Source organism: Rousettus aegyptiacus, unplaced genomic scaffold (assembly GCF_014176215.1).
Source record: "Rousettus aegyptiacus isolate mRouAeg1 unplaced genomic scaffold, mRouAeg1.p scaffold_m13_p_2, whole genome shotgun sequence".
NCBI lineage: Eukaryota > Metazoa > Chordata > Mammalia > Chiroptera > Pteropodidae > Rousettus > Rousettus aegyptiacus.
In genome coordinates this window covers 172,552,609-172,569,937 of record NW_023416295.1, presented here as the reverse complement: position 1 = coordinate 172,569,937, position 17,329 = coordinate 172,552,609, and the positions used below count along the sequence as shown (strand labels likewise).

The 17,329-nt window shown below is 52.7% G+C and overlaps 1 protein-coding gene across 4 annotated transcripts; it reads right to left on the bottom strand.

Annotated features, from left to right (window-relative positions):
• Nucleotides 1-96: 96 nt before the first annotated feature.
• CCDC134 (coiled-coil domain containing 134) lies at nt 97-17,304 on the bottom strand. 4 transcript variants are annotated; one of them, XM_036237589.1, is made up of 8 exons: nt 17,176-17,300; nt 15,809-15,929; nt 15,472-15,590; nt 14,498-14,619; nt 14,215-14,299; nt 12,252-12,433; nt 11,881-11,952; nt 97-4,246 (listed from the first exon to the last, which is right to left on the bottom strand). In XM_036237589.1, exons 3-8 carry the CDS (start codon nt 15,572-15,574, stop codon nt 4,121-4,123), a joined length of 690 nt encoding a protein of 229 aa, XP_036093482.1. In that variant the 5' UTR covers nt 15,575-15,590; nt 15,809-15,929; nt 17,176-17,300; the 3' UTR covers nt 97-4,120. The 4 variants fall into 4 exon arrangements, with proteins under 4 accessions (XP_036093482.1, XP_015991309.2, XP_015991308.2 ...); XM_016135823.2 differs by having other exon boundaries at nt 15,844-15,929; XM_016135822.2 differs by lacking the exon at nt 15,809-15,929 and having other exon boundaries at nt 17,176-17,304.
• Nucleotides 17,305-17,329: the final 25 nt, after the last annotated feature.

Below are 17,329 nucleotides of genomic sequence, written 5' to 3'. Positions count from 1 at the left end.
CCTCAGGCTGTTAGGTAACCATTCTAAGCCTTAGTTTTGTCATCTCTAAATAGGAATAGTGCCCCCTCACACTTGAAGATTAAATGAGATCATCCATACATTCATTTGATATTTATTGAACACCTCTGTGGCAGGCAAACATCCCTGCCCTCTGAGAGCTTCCAGTCTAGTGAAAAGACATTAAACATAAAAACCTAATAGTACAAATGATCAAGGGAAAGTAATGGGTGTGAGAAAACATCAGGAAAGGCCTCTGACATTTAAGATGAAACCTAAAATTGAGGCGAGAACCGTCTAGTGTAGCCAGGACATGGATAAGGGCCAGCCAGCATTTGGTATATAACCTGGCATACAGTAAGTCCCCATATAAGGTATTTATTGTAATTAAAAAAAAAAAAGAGAGATCTATGTGATCATGAGAAGGACAAAAAGGATGGAAGGCCCACCAGCAAAGTGTCAGTCATGGCTATGAGAACGGTGATTTAGAGTGAATTTTACTTTCTTCCTGGTATTTCAGTATTGAGTCTCGCGCTCGACCTAGAGCTAGCAAGGCAGCTCCAGTATAAAAACTTTATAGGATGTGGTTCCATAGTGTAGCAGTTACGGTCTGCTTTACATGCAGAAGGTGCTGGGTCGACACCCCAGTGGAGCCACAATCCACGGTCTAGGGCCATGCTACCTTAAATAAGCCTGATGTCTTGATCTTGGAAGCCAAGCAGGGTTGCGCCTGGTTAATACCTGGATGGGAGACTGCCTAGGAAGACTAGGTGCTATAGGCATAAATACTAACAAAAAAAGCTTTTATATAATGAATCTATATAACAAATAGTCTTATTTTGGGGAAAAAGACAAGAATGCTCTTCTCATTGTTTACTTTCAGGAAAGAAAACCTTGCTGCCCTGCTCTGGACCGGGCACGGAGCTGGACAGTGCCATCAACTGCACCTCTCAGTGGTTCTCGCGGGGCTCCCCACACTGGGTGTGTGCGCGTGTGTGACTGTCTGCTGGCCTACTGTGACTCATTTTGATCCAGTGCCCTCCCATCCCACAGCCTCAGTAAGCCCCCGCAGAGGGCTTCCTGAGCACCAGGGCAGGAGGGTGGGCACTCCCATGGCTCCCAGCTGGACCTGCCAGGCCCTGGCTCCTAGCAAAGTGGTGTGAGGGGGCAAAGCGAAGGGTCAGTAGGAACTGTGAAAGAAAGGTGGTGGCACTGGAGCCAGCCTCGGCAAAACGCTGGCGTCCTCCCTCTGGCCCTGAGTCCATCTCACTCAACTGAACGTGATTTCCACTTGGCACCTTGGCTCGGCTGGGAGAACTGAGGCTGGTCGCAAAGAGAAAACAGCGTCAGACAAGTCGCTACTCAGGATCTGAAGAGGGAGGGTCCGGACTAGATGACCGGACACCCGCCAGGGCCTGGGCTCCTAACTACAGGCCACAGAAGGGAGTGCTGCATGTTGTTTCATTTACTACTTTTGATGCCTCCTCTTCTGGGCCTCTTCTCACAGCACCTCCCCTCCCCCGCAAGTCTTTCAGGAGTCGATTCAAATATCATTTCCTCCAGGACTGAGCAAGAGCATGTACACCATGGTTTGACACAGAGGTGAGGCTTCTGCATAGAAATAACAAGTTTGGTTTAGGAGGAGCTGAAATGACTGAGGGTTATCCAATGGCAAGAGAGTTTAAGTGCGTCAGCTTTGTGGTCTGAGGACGCAACTGTCAAGAAAAAAAAAAAAAGGCAGGCGAGACAAGACCAAAAAAATCTTCATGTAAGGGGCAGGTGAGGAAAGACGAATCAGGAAGAGATAGTTGTAGATGCAGACTGAGGGCAGAGACCCAGGACAACCCAGTGACCCAAAAGCCTGGGCTGATCTTCTCAAGGGGAAACTATCAACAGCATCTCTCTGCAGGCAGTGACTGGGGACCTGGAGGAAGATGTGGAGCTGGGATAAGGAAGGGGAAGGGCTGGGGACCAGGGAGGTTTTGTCCCCAGGGGACATCTAGCAATGTCTTGAGACATTTTGGTTGTCATAACTAGGACTGCTACAGGCATCTAGCAGGTAGAGGCCAAGAATGCTGCTAAATATTCTACAACACAGGGCAGCCCTCCTCACATACATAACGAAGAATTATCTGGCCCCAAATGTCAGAAACTCTGCCTTAGAGCATAATGGGGAGCTCCCAGACTCTAGGGGTACCTCAGATTGGGCCTGGAAATTCAACAGACAGGAACGTCCAAAACCATGCTGAAAACATCGCCGTTCCCACGCTGCGTGCCCCTGGGGCGGATCTGGCCACTAGGAACTGCCCGCAACCCCACCTGCTTCCCCTGGTATCTGTGGCCACTGCCTCCGCCAGCACCACTCACGGGCTGGTGCATCTGGCCGGTGGCGTTTCCCTCACTTTACTGAATCCTAGGGGCAAGGAAGTTGAACAAACAGTACCCTGAGGCCTTCACAGCTCCCAGCGGGGCAGATGGGCAGACTGTCTGCAGTGAGACGAGGTGGAGGAGTTCTGAGAACAAGTGACTACAACGATCAACAATGCGCCAAAGGGAAGGAGAGACTGGGAGAGCAGGTTGGTGCTGTTTGTTTTTCTGAAGGTGTCAGATGGGAAAACTCGGGACCATTTGAAAGTGGAGAGGAAGGTATCAACCAAGACGGAGAGACTGAAGGTATGGGAAGGAACAGCCTCGGAGGACAGAAGTGTCAGACCGGGAAGAGGGGAGAACAGGTAAGACTGGTCCCTTTGTTGGCTGTGCATACAGTGGGTGCTCAACAAATCTATGGGACAAAGACACTATCGGAGGAGGCTCCTGTCTCTAAGAAGCCAAGCCCCAGCCTCGGAGAAGCAGTTCAGGGCTGGGCAAGCAGTTTGGACATTATCAAATGTATTTTGCCAGTGAAGCCACAAACAGAGCAGGGGTGGGCCAGGGGTGCTCAGCAAGTCTGATGGGCTGAGACAAGACTGGTCTCCCTTGGGCTCTGTCATAGTGGGGGGTGGGGCGGGGCAGGGCAGTGCCTGGGATGATTATGTCTCTCCTAAGAGGCAGACAGACCCTGGCTTGGCAAAGTCAAAGAGACGGAGCTAGAATTCCCACCAAAGCCTCTCCCTCCTCTGCCCGGGGAAGAGCACGACTAAAGGGCAGCTGCCCACTCAGGGCTTCTGCTTGCACACCTCCTGAGCTGGGGAGCTCACTCTCTGACCAATCCAGCTTGGAGCAGCCTGGCCATTACAAAGCACGGCCTTCGGCAGGGATGCAGCCTATCCCCCTGCAGCCCCCACCCACAGGTCAAGGGCCTCCCAGCATTGCCAGAGAGGACAAGTTGACTACTCCTGTGCCTGTTCAATGACTGTCCCCAGATAGCTGAGGACAGGGATCATGTTGCTCCAAGGTCATCTGGGATTAAATACCCTCCCAGGACACTTCTGGTCTCTTCCTAACACGGACCCTTCATCAAGGTCAGTGCCAAGAAGGGATTAGGAGGCCTAAGCCAAGCTCCTCTTTGGCTGCCCCGCCAGGGGCTAGAGCTCCCCAGATGAGACGGGAACATCCTCTAAGGTGCTCTCTACATCTCTGAGGGCCCCTGGTCCCCCAACCCAGGCCCCTTGCCACCTACCTCATAAAGGGCCTCACAGCTACCTGAAGCCCCAACTAGCCACGGTTGACTCAGAGGGTTTGCTGGCTTTTATTGTGTCTCTGTTGGGGGGCTAGAGCTTGTGCCAGGTGGCTCAGTGACACAGTGGGGTCAGCAGCAGGCATGGCACCTCCACACAAGGCTCAGAGCCTGGTTCTGCTACCTCCGCATGATGGGCAGCAGCCAGCCGGCCAGCAGTCCTAACCCACCAGGAGGCTCCAGCCCTGGACTCCTCCTGCCTCCCTCAGCATCTCTACAGGGTTAGGTCTGCAACAAAATGTCTTCTGAAGGTCCCCTCGATGCCCACTCCAGGAGGAAATCTGGCCTGCCGCTCAGTCCCCTTAGCTGGAGCTAAGAGCCAGCTCCAGGGAGCCAAGCAAACGTGGCCTCCCCCTCACAGGGGCTGGCTCTCGCCACCAGTCAGTGCCGCTGCACCTCAGCCACGCTGCCTCCTCCTGGCCCCTTGGACCCTGTGCTGCGACAGGGCTACAACTCGGACTGCGATCGTGAGATCCGCGGGCCCTTCCGGATCTCTTTCCGCTTCTCCTCTTTCTTGCGGCGTTTCTCCTCTTCTCTCAGGGCCTTCTGGAAAGGGTCGGTGCTGGAAATGAACTGAGGGCAAGAGCAGAGTGGTCTGATTTAGTCCGCTGGCAGCAGTTTACTCTGAGCTAGGCTGCTGTGGGGACACAAATGTTGCCTAGACGCAGGCCTTGTCTGCAGGGAGACTGCAGACATGGATATGGTTATATGGGCCTGGGGACAACTGCTGAGAGTGTCCTGAAAGATAAGCAGAGGCCTGACAAGCAAACAGGGTAAGGGAAGGAGAACATTCCAGGCAGAGGGACAGGTGCCAAGGTGTGAACCTGCACAGGCATCATAGAAACAATAAACACACTTCTCCTAAGGCGAAAGTGCCTGATGACCACATGTGGCTCCAAGCCCTGGCTGCCACGCCCCTGTGGAGGGAGGGCAGCCAGAGAGAATGAGAGCGAGCAGGCATCCTGGCTACCCGAGAGGTGCACAGGAAACAGGCAGGTCAGATCCTGACCTGCAAACTGACAAACCCTGAAAAAGGGGTGGGAGGAAGAGAAGATGACGGTACCCAGGTGCATGGCTTCCACAGTGGGCGGACGGCAGTGTCCGGTAGATGGGGACACAGGGCGAGCAGGCGTCGGAGGAGAGTGAGGACTTCAGCGGGGGCATTCTTCAAGAGTGACGCCCAGACCCTGTGTTCTCCCTCTGCTCTCTTCAAACCTATGACTTGTTATGTCTGTATGGTCAGTTACCCCTCAAATTCGCACCTCCATAACTAAATGCCTGCCCGGCACCTCCACTAGGATGTGCCAAACATGCTCCCAACGTGGCGTGGCTCTATCTCCCCAAAACCCAGTCCCCTTCCAGCGTCCTTGTCCTCATGGACAGTGGCGCCCCGCACCCCAGTCTAGGCAAGTAGAGAAGACACTGAAGAGCCCCCGCCCTGCGCCGGAGGCCCCTCTATCTTCACGGAGCCCATCACTAGGGCCTGGCTCATTTTAACTCCTAAGTCTCTCTCACACCCACACACTTCCGTCTCTTCTATCACCACCCCCATCACCACCCCCACCCCTCTCCCAATAACTCTGGGAGCCTCCCGAGGACTCCCCGCACCTACTTTGGTCCCTCTCAAACCATTCTCACTACAGCCAGATCTTTTCAAAATGCAATCTGACCATGTCATACTCCTGCTTAATCCCTTCCACGACTCTATGACTCTGAGGGTAAAAGTTCCACACGGGATAAAAGGTAAAAGTTCTACCCTGCCCACCTCTGCTCCTCCCTCGCACTCCCCGTCTTTTGGTTCTTGGATTCCGTTTCCTCCCACTTCTAGGCCTCTGTGCATGCTGTGACCCAGACCCAGGGTGCTTTCCAGCCCCCGCCTTCTTTGCCACATCAATTCTAGCTCAACTGTCACACCCTCTGGGACCCGCCCTGACTCCTGGCTGGGGTAGGAGCTGCCTCCTCCAGTTCCTTCTCAACGCCTCCCTTGTGATCACCTGCTTCGTGTCTGCCATCCCCACTGAATAGGACAGGAGGATCGTGTCAGACATTGCTCTCTTGGCCATGAGTCCCTAGCGCGGGACCTGCCTGGCTTGTAGATGGCATTCGGTATGTATTTTTTAAGTGGATGAATGAATCATGTTAGAATATTAAATACAACAGCACCCAAAATTCAGGTAGCTATGCTATAACATATGCCTATTTTATTTGTTCTTAGGGCAGATTTGACAAACGTTTGATCAAGGTAGATATTAAAACAAACTAGGAGCTCCACTTTGTGGAGTAATCTACCCATCACATTAGATCGAGCCATGAATCTGGAAGATGGGCTGAAAACAAGAAGTGTGACCCAGAGAGGGTGAGTGATATGCTCAAGCCACACAGCAAGTGGGAAGCCCAACTGGGACCAGCCCCCAGGCCTCTGACCTCTCTGCACAGTGCTTCCCCCGCCACACTCTGCCTTCTAGCCCTATGAGTTAATTTTGATTCTCTTAGGAGAGATGAGGAGCTGGGAGACCCCTCAGGCCACCTCCATGTCCTCTGGCTCTGGCTGGGGATGGGCAAGTTAAAAGATCCTGGTCCCTCCAGCCCCAGCTAGCTCGGCCTCAGCAGGGGACCCCAAACCTAGCTGGGGCAGAAGAGAAGCACTGCCCCCCTCTTTCCCGGATCCCTTTCCCACCAGGCCTGGCTGATGCCCGTTTTCCGTTCCTGACGCTAAGCTCGGGCGGGCCCTTCGTGCTGCCCAGCGATCGCGGCCCCGGCCGCCGCCCTGTGCCTGCGCCACCAGTCCCTCCCTACGGGGGCCTTCCCATCGAGACGTGCACACGCCGTGATCTCTCCCACCTGACTAAATTCTCCTCAAAACCACACCCTCTTCCGACTCTTCCATCGGACTGCCCCCCTCGAAAACAAACTCTTCAAAAGGGCTGTGGATACTTCCTCATCCAGTTCCTTTCCTCTCATTCTCTCGAAATCCAATCTTTTGTCCGCAGCCCTCCACCAAAACAGCCTCCCTTAAGATCCCTAACGGCCTCCGTGGTGTTTAAATCCAGTGGCCGGTCCGCAGGCCTCATCTTCCCTGACCTTCTGGCAGCGCTGACCGGCCCATCACTCCCTCCTGTAACTTTCCTCACGTGGTGTCTGGGAAACACCTTTCTTAGATTTGCTACTCTTGTGTGGCCTGCACCTTCTTGGGGTTGCTAGTTCCTCCTCCTCATTCATGACCCCAACCTCAAACTGCAGCCGCATCGCAGGCCCCGGTCCTCACACTATTTCTCTATCTACCCCAACCCCCTCCCCGCAGGGTGATGGTGCCCTGGCCACAGCTTTTGATGTTTTCTTCGTGTGCATGACTCACATTTATACTTGAGCTTCAACTTCTCCCCTGGAATCTGGAGCCCTATAGCCAACTGCCTCCCTGCCAGCCTCATTCAGGTGCTCACCAGGTCCAGAAACAAAGTCCTGATCCCCAATCCAGCCCTCAACCTGCTCCCACCATGGTCTGCCCATTTTAGAAAAAGGCGGCCCCATCCTTCCACATGCTCGGGCCGAAAATCTTCACGTCATCCTTAATGCCTCCCTCACTCAGCATCTGCTTTCTTAGCAAATCCTATTGGCTGTGCATTCAAAACAGGACCAGAGTCTCACCATTTCTCACCATCCACACCCAAATGGAAGAGCACACAGCCTCACCAGTGTCCGCTTCCGCCCTGGTCCCCAGACTGTTCTCCACACGGCAGCCAAGCTGACCTTTTAAAGAGGTCAGTCGGAGCCCGTCGCCCTGCTCTCAGAGTACAGGCCAACGCCCCTGAGAAGCCCTGCAAGGGCCTTGGGACCTGGCCCACAACTGATCTGCCTCCTGGCACGCCTCACCCCTCCATATAAGCTTCCTCAGGGACTTTGTGCTTGCTGCTCCTTCAGCCTGGAATGTTCTCTCCCCAGATTATACACTGGCTCCTTCATTTCCTTCAGGTCTTCTCAGTAAGAATCTGTGTCCAAGTCACGCAAAATAGCAACTGTACCTCCGCCGTACCCTGGAACCCCTTAACCACATTCCCCTCCACAGCCCTTGTTGCCACCTGCCATAGCATATATTTTTTTATTGACTGTCTCCTCCAACAAGAATGCCACTCCCAGGAGAGCAGGGCTAGTCTGTTTCTCTAGTGGCCAGGATTCTGTAGGCGCTCACTAAATGCTTAATGAGTAAATACGCTACGCCTCTGAGCCCCTGTTGAAGCTAGTCCCTCTGCCTGGAAGGTCTTCCCTGAGCTGGTCCACCTGGCAGCCCTTACTCATCCCAGAGCCTCCACCACCTACCTGTAGAAGCTGGGTCAGGCTCCCCCTCAGGCCTCCCACGGCTCACCACTTCCCCTGGCACAGTGATCATGTGGATTGGACCATGTTTCCCAGCCGCCAGCTCCCTCCAGACAGGGACAGCGGCCAGCACACAGCCTGACACAAGTCATCTCTAGTGACAGCTATGTAAAAAGTGGGAGGGGACTCCCAGAACACTCGCCAGCGTAGAGGGAGCACCTGAGGGGAGTTGAGCAAGCCTGGGCTCTGCGGGTGGACAGGTCCGTGGTAGACATCGAAGGTGAGGAAAATCTTGGGTCTGCCCCCAGCCAGTGAGAAGGAGAGTGTGTTGCTGCTACGGTATGTCCAAGCAGAGCACATCACGATGCAGCTGAACCAGATCTCCCCTGGCACCCACCCTCTCTGCGGCGCATGCTCTCACCCTCCCAGGTGAGAGGTGTCTGTGACCTGCAGGGGGAGGAGAGCCGGCACCATAGCAACGAAGCCTCCCTGTGGACACGCCCTCCTTGTGAAAGGCAATCTGCGCGGCCTTGCGCATCCCTGTGTGCTCCTGCTGGGTACGCCAAGGACCCAGCCCTGGCTGTTCCTTGCCCCGGGTGCTTATCAGGCTTGCGATTGCAGCAAGTAACCTTGGGGAAAGCACCATCTCGGTTTCACATGAAGGGGTGGTGGCTTCCCTACTTGGGAAAACCGCATCCCCAACTCTGCTGCCTGAAGTAAAGCCACTGCCTCAACAGGGCACTCTATTCAGAGGTCACCCTAAACACTCAGGCCTGGTCCACTGATAGTTCGGCCGAATTACTAGCAAGTGGTGTTATGTAGAAAAGAGCTAACGTAGCCAACCTGACTGTTATTCTCTGAAATGCCTGCTTCCAAGGTTAGCTCTTGGCTGGAGTCTGGGAACTTGGATTCTGAGAGGGCTCCCACCATCCTAAACGATAAAGTGGCTCCCTGTGCCTGAGCTGTTTGTGCAAACAATGTGCTTTATGCTGAACACCTGCTTTCCCCCTGGGGGGTCTCAAATTTTGTATGTGGTAGGCAGAGGGTGCCTACATGAGCAGCCAGCACGGTGTTTAACGAGCTTCCCTGATAGACAACTTTCCACACGTATTGTCACCTGTTGCTGGGGGAATCGAGCACGCCCCGCGTGACTCCACTGGGCGGGGACTCTTGGAAGCTTGTGCTGGTTTCCCTCAGACGTCACACATACGCTCTTTCCCTCTGCTTTGTGTGCTTTCACTGTAGTAAGCCATGGCTGTGAACGTGACTAGAGAGTCCTGCGAGTCCTAGCGAATCATTGAAACTGGGGTCAGTTGCAGGGACCCCTGATGTAGCTGTCTATGGGCAGCGGAAGCCGGTGACAACATTGGAAGACAAGCTGCCATAAAGGCCAGTTAGACAACAATCTGAATTCAAAGCCGTCGCCTCTGACTAGACAATACTCCGAATGATGGGCACGTTATATTTTTACTAACTGTTGTCAGTGTCCTAGCCACCTGCTTTGTCACTTAGAAGACTATAGACTGGCAGATCAAAGACAGCCATCCCTCTTCGGGGCCATGAACCATGGAAACAAACTGTGGTTGACAACTGGACAGTCTAGGTCCCTCACTTAGATGCCCATACCAAGGCCCTCTCTCTGATGAGACGGACCTGAATCAAAGTGCTGATCAAAGCTACATGACACAGACGACGGTCATTACCACCCACCAGAATGCACTTCTGTGCTAGTATTGGCAACACACCATGGACTGGCACAAAGTCAACTTTCTACTTCTGGTTGGACCACCCGGAGTCCCTGGTTGGAACGGTATGGACTCAAGCTCACTAAAATAATGACCAATTGGTTGAGTACGTTCCTTGCCAAGTCCCTCTACAGTAGTCCATGTGAGATATGATATGTCTCTGAAATTTTGTAAAAATTCCCTTGCCCCATTCACATCTGACCCTTCTGGACATATATCTAAATGAGAGTAGGGGATGATTGAAAAAAAAGTGAAATTATAGGTCCTGGGATATGGCACTCCAATTTTCTAGCAATAATCCTAATATCCAAGAAGAGAACATCTTAGATCCCAGGAGGGATGGAAACAATTCATCCTCTTGGTCCTTTAGATCCAGCACTGCCACTTGGCAAAACAATCCTAGGGTCTGCCCAAGCCAAGTGGCAGCTGCAGATGACAATCTGACCAGCTGATGGGTGTGTCATTCTCAACCATGTGATAGGAAACCTGACGTGCACGGTCAGTAATGAACTATTCTGCTGTGCCTGGCCATCAAAGGCAACTCCTGAAGTGACCCTGTGCATACATACAGGACAGTACAACCTTGTTTCTATGTGACAAATACAATTCCATCTCCTGATGGCTGTGTGGCCTGGGGTTATACAACTCCACAGTGACACTCGGGGTTCAGCCAAACAATGTAAAGGTGTCCCAAGTCAAGTGTAACATGTGGGAGACAATGGGCCACAGAATCTCTCTCCACTGGTGATGAAGGTTCCCCTGGGTCCAACTGTGGCCATCAACGGCCCCTTGTAATTACTAGCAAGAACATCAAATATCAGTAGGTCAATCTAAACTCCTGTGTGGGTGGTAATGGATAACAAACAGACTGGCCTTGGACCACACTCTGGTTGTCTAAAATAAGATCTTCTGGTCCCCTCAGGAATGATCACAGCTGACTAAGTCTGGGACCCTGGAGCACACGGCCAAGATCAATATCGAAAGCTGGCCTCATCCTGCTGCTTAGTCCTGTTGATGGTATCTCTAATTAAATGCGGTACGAGACAAATCGAGCAAATCTGGCCCTAGCCTTTCCCGGTTAGATAAACTGAATAGCATACTCATATAAAAATTTGAGTTAAACCAAGACTTATAGGGCTGAGGGGTGGACTGTGGGGAAAGCAATCTGCCTTGGCCCTGAGCGTCCCAAGAATGCAGTGCCCTACCTGACCATGCTGTACTGGGCCATTTTTCAGGATTATGTTTGCAGAGAGCAACCTTGAAGGTAGAGGTGATATCTCTCCGCAAAGAGGTTTGTTTCTGTTCACTATAAAAGCAGTAAATTTCCCAAGCTTGGTGTCCCTTGGCAGTGACGCAAACCCGCTGTCTGCATGGCATCTACACGGCATCTGCCTGGGCCCCTGTGTTACCCTGGGGGACTCAGGGAACAAGGGAAACCAACATGATCAGGCCAACAGTCTGGACACAGCTTTCACTGAAGAAAACTCTGATGTCTCTAACCTGTTGGCAACCATGAAACAGTAGCAGGCCAGCTTGTTAGCCTGCGGGCAGGGTACAAAATCTGAGACCCCTCGTGGACCTTGACACCCACCCTGCACCAGGAGTGAGCCTGTGACTTGATGAGTCCAATCCTCTAGCCCTTCTGGCCCTTTTGCCACCTCTGATCCCCTCCTCTCCTCTAGTCCATGTGACCCCATCTGTCACCCTATCCCACAGCTTCCAGCCCTCAGAGCCCACGTGGACCCCTAGGATGAGAGCATGTGCAGAAATGTAGGACAGAAGCCTCACTCGGTGATCAGAGGCTCAAGGGCAGAGAAGAGCATGATCTGATCTCCCCTGCCTTTCCTGTCATTCATCTCAGGTGGGGTGCCTACTGTACACCGGGTAGGTATGTTCACAGCCTCTGACTGACCCCACAGCTGGGGCCTACCTCCCATGAACAGACACACAGCCTGAGGCTAAAACAAGGGCTGTGGCTTGCCCAAAGGCACCAGTGAGCTAGCGATGGTTCCTGGACCCAGACCCAGACGTGTCTGGCTCCAAGTCCAAATCCTGCACGCATCGCCACAAGCACCTGAGCCCCTGCAGGACCTGGCTTCCCATAACTCAGCAAGGGCAGAGCAGACATGACCACAAGACCCCACAGCTCACCTCTGTGCGGTCTACTTTGAATGGGTTCTGGAAGTCAGAGTCTTTCTCGCTGATCCCCAGCTCCTGTGCCATCTGCAGATGAAGAAACTCTAGTCATCCCCTGCCTTCTCCTGCCTCTTGCTCACCCGCGGGCCACTCCCTCCGTGTAGGAACCCACGCCCAAGGCTTGGCAGATGTGGGTCAGGTGATGATGACCCCTAGGGATCCAGGTCAGCACAGAACCCCTTGAGATGACACCTCAAGGTGCTGTGAGGCTCATCACAGGAAAACACAACTAAGGGCTTACATTCAGGCCTAGCTGCAGGCAGAGACAAGGCTCACAGCACACCATGAGACAGAGGGCTCCAGACGTCCTCCGCACCAGTCCTTACCAGGCTGAGGATGAGCGAATGGGGCCCCTGGTCGAAGACGCCTGACTGGTTGCAGAAGCTGATGCCCCAGCGAATGAGGAGATTCCAGTTGGAGTTGCGGTCAAAGTAGTGGTGCACGACCCTGGGGAAGCGCAGCACCACGTCGCCGAAGAAGGCCGTGTTCTCCACCACTTGGGAGAAAGCTGGAGAGAGGACCCTGAGGAGTGGCCAGGGCAGATGCCCTCCTACTTGCCCTCCTGGCCAGCCCCCCAAGCAACCGCTGGAGATCAGAGGGAAGCCCACCAAGCAGAGGAGGGGCCAGTGCCGGCTGCCCACAGGCTGCTGCCCACACTGCAGTATGTGCTAAGGGCCTTATGTTCACCAGATCACTGAATCCTCCAAACCACCTTCAGGGGGAGATGTGGCTGCTGTTCCCATTTTACACAGGAGAAAATGAGGCTCAGAGGGCTAGCGAGGTGCAAATATAGGCTACTAGCCCAGGTCTGTCTGACTGCAAAGGCCCTGCTCTCTCTCCTGTACATCACAGCTTAGAAGACTCGTTTACTGTGGGGACCAGAGGGCTGGGTGTCATTCCGCATGTGGAGGCATATGAGCCACAGGTTAGGCTCTGCTGACCCTAACCACCCCAACTTGTTATCCAAATGCCCACAGCAGAGCCCTGGTCTTGGCACAACTACCACGTCTGTGAGGCGTCAGGTCTGCTAGGACAGCCAGGCCACACATCGGGGTTTGTTTTTTAAAAATCTTTTCTAATTTTATTTTAAATGCTTCTTAACTTCTTATTTTAAAATAATTTCAGATTTCTATAATACACCACAAAATTCCTTCACTTGGTTTCTTCAAATATTATTATCTTACATAACCACTGTACAAAGATGGAAACCAAGAAATTAACATTGCTACAATACCATTAACTACTCCATAGACCTTATTCGAATTTAGTCGATTTCCTCACTAATATCCTTCCTCTGGTCAACAGGTTGGTTTAGACTGAGCTTAGCGTCGGTCATAGTGGCAAGTTCCCCCAACCCAGGCTAACATGAAGAATAAGTATAGATCCAGTCCTCTTTGAGAGTCCTGCAGGTAAGGCCCAGGCGGCCCTCACCAGCACTGACCAGGCCAAACAGAGAGACAAGTGGACTCCTCCAAAGATACGCCAGGCTGGGTCTGAGACAAGTGGGGCCTGGAGACCTGGGCTGCAGAACAATCTTGAACTTCAAAGAACTCAAGGGTGAGCTTGGTTACAGAGCCAAGGCAAACCACTTATCTTTTTTCATCTGAAAAAAATGGAGCTAATAGTACCTTTCTCAGTTACAGCGGAGATTAGAGATGATATTTGTAAAAGTACCCAACATTCGATATTTAAAAGCTACTTCCACCCTCTCTCAGACAGTGTAATCAAAATTTTATTGCTAGAAGGTAACCAATTAATGGGAAAATTACCACTGGAAATTCTTAGAAGAGAGGATGAAGGGACACAGAATATTCTTTCATCTTATTTAGCTATGCTTGTCCCACTTTGTCTCGAAAAGGATTTCAGGGAGTTGGGACTTTCAGAATAGTAGTAAAGATGCTGGTAACCGCCTGCTCTGGCCAGTCATTGCGACGGGGTTGTTTTTTTCTCCTGTAAATGGGAACGACCCCTGCCTTCTCTACCAGAAGGGTCAGGGTGGTGGAAAAGGCCAGGGCCCCTGGTGTGATAGCAGGCAGAGGCTCCTTCCTGGTTCCCCTGCCCCAAGCACAATGGAATACATTTGTGTCAGGGACACAGAGACTGGTTCTGAAGCCCAGAAATCCTTGAAGAACCACATGCTAAGTGCCCATTCACCAAAGAGGAACACTTGGAAGGTGCTACAAGAAGTACTTCCAGAGGGAAAACAGTGACAAGAACAGGAAGGAAGAAACGACTAGAGAAAATCCAGGTAGTTGGGAGGAGGACGGGGAGAGAGTGGGAAGACCATACCATCCTTCAGTTTCTCATCCTGGGGGAAGGGCCCATCTGGGAGCACGTCCGCAGCAAGGAGCACTGTCCGGGAGTCCTCCAGCACCTGAGAGACCCCCGCTCGGCTGAGTAGTTTTGCAGAGGCCTTCACAGACCAGCCCCAGCCCCGCTTACCCAAATCCTATTTCGAACCTTTTGAGCATGCAATCCTCCCTAACTGAACACCGCCCCCTTAGGTGACTCCTTCTCATCCCTCAGTGCCCAAAGACTAGGCCTGCATGAGCTGCCCTGTGCCTGCACGCACCTTAAAGAGCCCCTTGAGCATGACGTCAAGGATCTTGTACTGCTGGTGGACATCATTCAGCTGTAACAGGTTTTTCAGTGCCAACAGCTGCTCCCGCCGCTTCACCTCAAACATCTTCTTGTCTGAGCAGCATTAAGGAGCGGGCACCAATACTCTTGCCTGGATAATTCAGCGGTCTTGACCCAGAGGTCCCATTCTTGACCAACAAATATCTGCAAGGGCCACAGATACCCAAGCCTGAGACCACCCCTCCCCCCAACCCCCAGGGAAGGAATAAACTGTCTGAGAAGCATACGTATCCTGCAATGTATCATTTGTCCAGTTCAGAGGATTCTGCATCCAAGAGCCTGAACACAACCATTAAGGACCTGGCTCTTGCCCTCCCCTCCCCATGGCGTTCCCGCCATCTCCCACAACCATTCACTGTTCCCAGAACCTCCACTCCTCTGTGCACTCTGCCTGGAATATCTCCCACCCTTTTCTGAGTTTCTATTCTTTCAAGACTCAGTTCAAAAGGCACAGCAATGTTTCTCCCCTGCCCTTCCCATGTTCCATCAGAGCACTGAACAAAAGTGCAATATGAGGCCTCTGAAGGCCTCAAAGCCAGGAACTGGTCCTGTCTCATCTTTGTGTCCCCAAAGCCCGGCCCAGAGTAGGTGGTCCAGGATGCCAGTGCCTGAGTCTCTGCCCAGAGTCTCGCCCATAGGTATTAGGCATATATGTACAATCTGCAGAGCCCTCATGGCTCTGAGAGAGGTGCTTTGCCTCCTCCATCTAACACAATAGAGAAACTGAGGCTCAGAAAAGAACTGACTCAGTCAAGATTTGATTATAGAGTACCTTACATTTTCTCTCCTGTTCCCATCTGCTGCTCCATTCCTGGAATGCCCCAAGGGATTGTGGGTATAGAGAAAACTCATTTATTAGACTCCTCAGGCACAGCTCATTAACCCCACCTTCAACCCAAAGGATACAGATCTCCAGGCTCGGGTCCAGGGAGGTCCTCAGAGTACCTGTGACTCCCGTTCCAGACAGTAGCAGTATAAACAGGAAGGCCAGGAACTGAATAAGGTCCATGTCCACAACCCTGGAGCTAGGTAAGTTATCCAGAGAAAGGAGGTAAGACCCAGAGCTTTGTGTTATATAGAGTGAGGTGAATGGCAACTTCCCATGACATGGCATAGCCTCCAAATACCAAGAACCCTGCTTTGGGAAGCCCTGGAGCCCCAGTCCCTAGCCCAGGGTCTGTGAGCAGCAGACACACAATGAAGAGTGTGGGATGGTAGAAGGGAGTGAGGAGATAAGTGTCACCAGTGCAGGGATGCTTAGAGCACAGGGATTAGCATCTGGAGCTCTGGGCTGGCACCTTTGCTCTTCCCGACTATGAGACCTCAGGCAAAATGCTCAGCCTCTCTGAGCCTCAGCTTCCTCACTGTAAAATAGGGATAAGGAGGTCACCTCCTTGCTGCAGGGAGGGAGGAATGAGTGGGGCACTGTGCCTGGGGAGGAGGGGCCTGTCGGTATCATTCCCTCTCAACTCACCCTCCTATCCTGGCTTCCCAGGAAGGTCTCTGGTCAAGGAAACCCAAGAAGTCAGAGGGGATGTAAAACTTCTGGTATTTCCCTTCTTCCCTGACTTCTGTCATCAGAAAAGGGATGCAGGGCAGGAAGGGAGGCAGGACTGTCTTAGGGTAAAAGGGAGGCTGCTCACTCACCTTGGAACCATAGGCACAACAAGCAACACCTGTTCCTATTTAGGCAACATTCCCCAATTATTGATTGAGTCCCTACTATGTTCTAGGCAGTGTCCTAGAGTTGGGAGTACAGCAGTGAATAAGATAAAACTCCCTGCACTCACAGTACTTATTGTCCCAGTAGGGGTAAGAGAAAACCAATAAACTTGTAAAACAAGCACAGAAGGATGAGAAGGAGTCAATGGGGTGCGATCTTAAATACAGTGAGCAGAGGAGTCCTCGAAGTCGGATGACAGGGGCCCAACTTTACCAATGTGGAAACCAAGACTCAGTCACTCAGCTATTCCCAGGCTAAACCGAGTCTAAATAGGTATAGGCTATCTCTGAGCGGGCCACTGTTCTACTAGGACACCTGCGGCAAGGGAGAGATGCTCAGTTTCTGACAGTGAAATCTCACAAAGGTCATGTAGAGAATCGTTCCCACCCACGCATAGAACTGAAAGCTAGAGAATGAAAAGTAGTCCAAGTTCACCCAGGATCCCACAATTTCCAATGTCACGCTCCAGACTCAAGAAAACCGGACCCAGGCTAGAGCAGAACTTGAGACCAGGGGAATATCAGACGGCAGGTAATGACAGAAGCAGGGAAGTGAGAAAAGAAAGCCGAAAAAGGAGTGCGTGGGGGCGGACCCTGGCTCCTCTGTTACTCCCACTTATCTGGCCTCTCAATCCCGCTCCTGGCCCGTGCGTTCTCTGAACTCTTCTCAGCTCCGCGTAGGTACCCATTCTGCAAGAGTGGCGTAGTGGTGGCGGGCCCTGAGCTTGCGGACCCTGGCCTTTGGGGTTCCGGGAGGAGAGAATGAGCCTTTGTAACGAGATGAGGCGAAGGGGAACCCGAATTTCACCCCCCTGCAGCCGGTTCTAGGCCTGCGTTCGCCCCACTCCCACTGGGAAACCTCCCGCCCGGCGACCCCTCCTCACCTACCAGGCCAAACGATGCGAAAAGGGGTGGGCAGCTACACCCTCCGCGTGCGGCTCGGCTCGAGGGTCCGCTGGGAATCCAGCACAGAAGCGGAACCGCTCAGCAACCGCGACCAGTGGCTCTGGGACCACAGCTCCGCCCACTGCGCCGCTGCTGG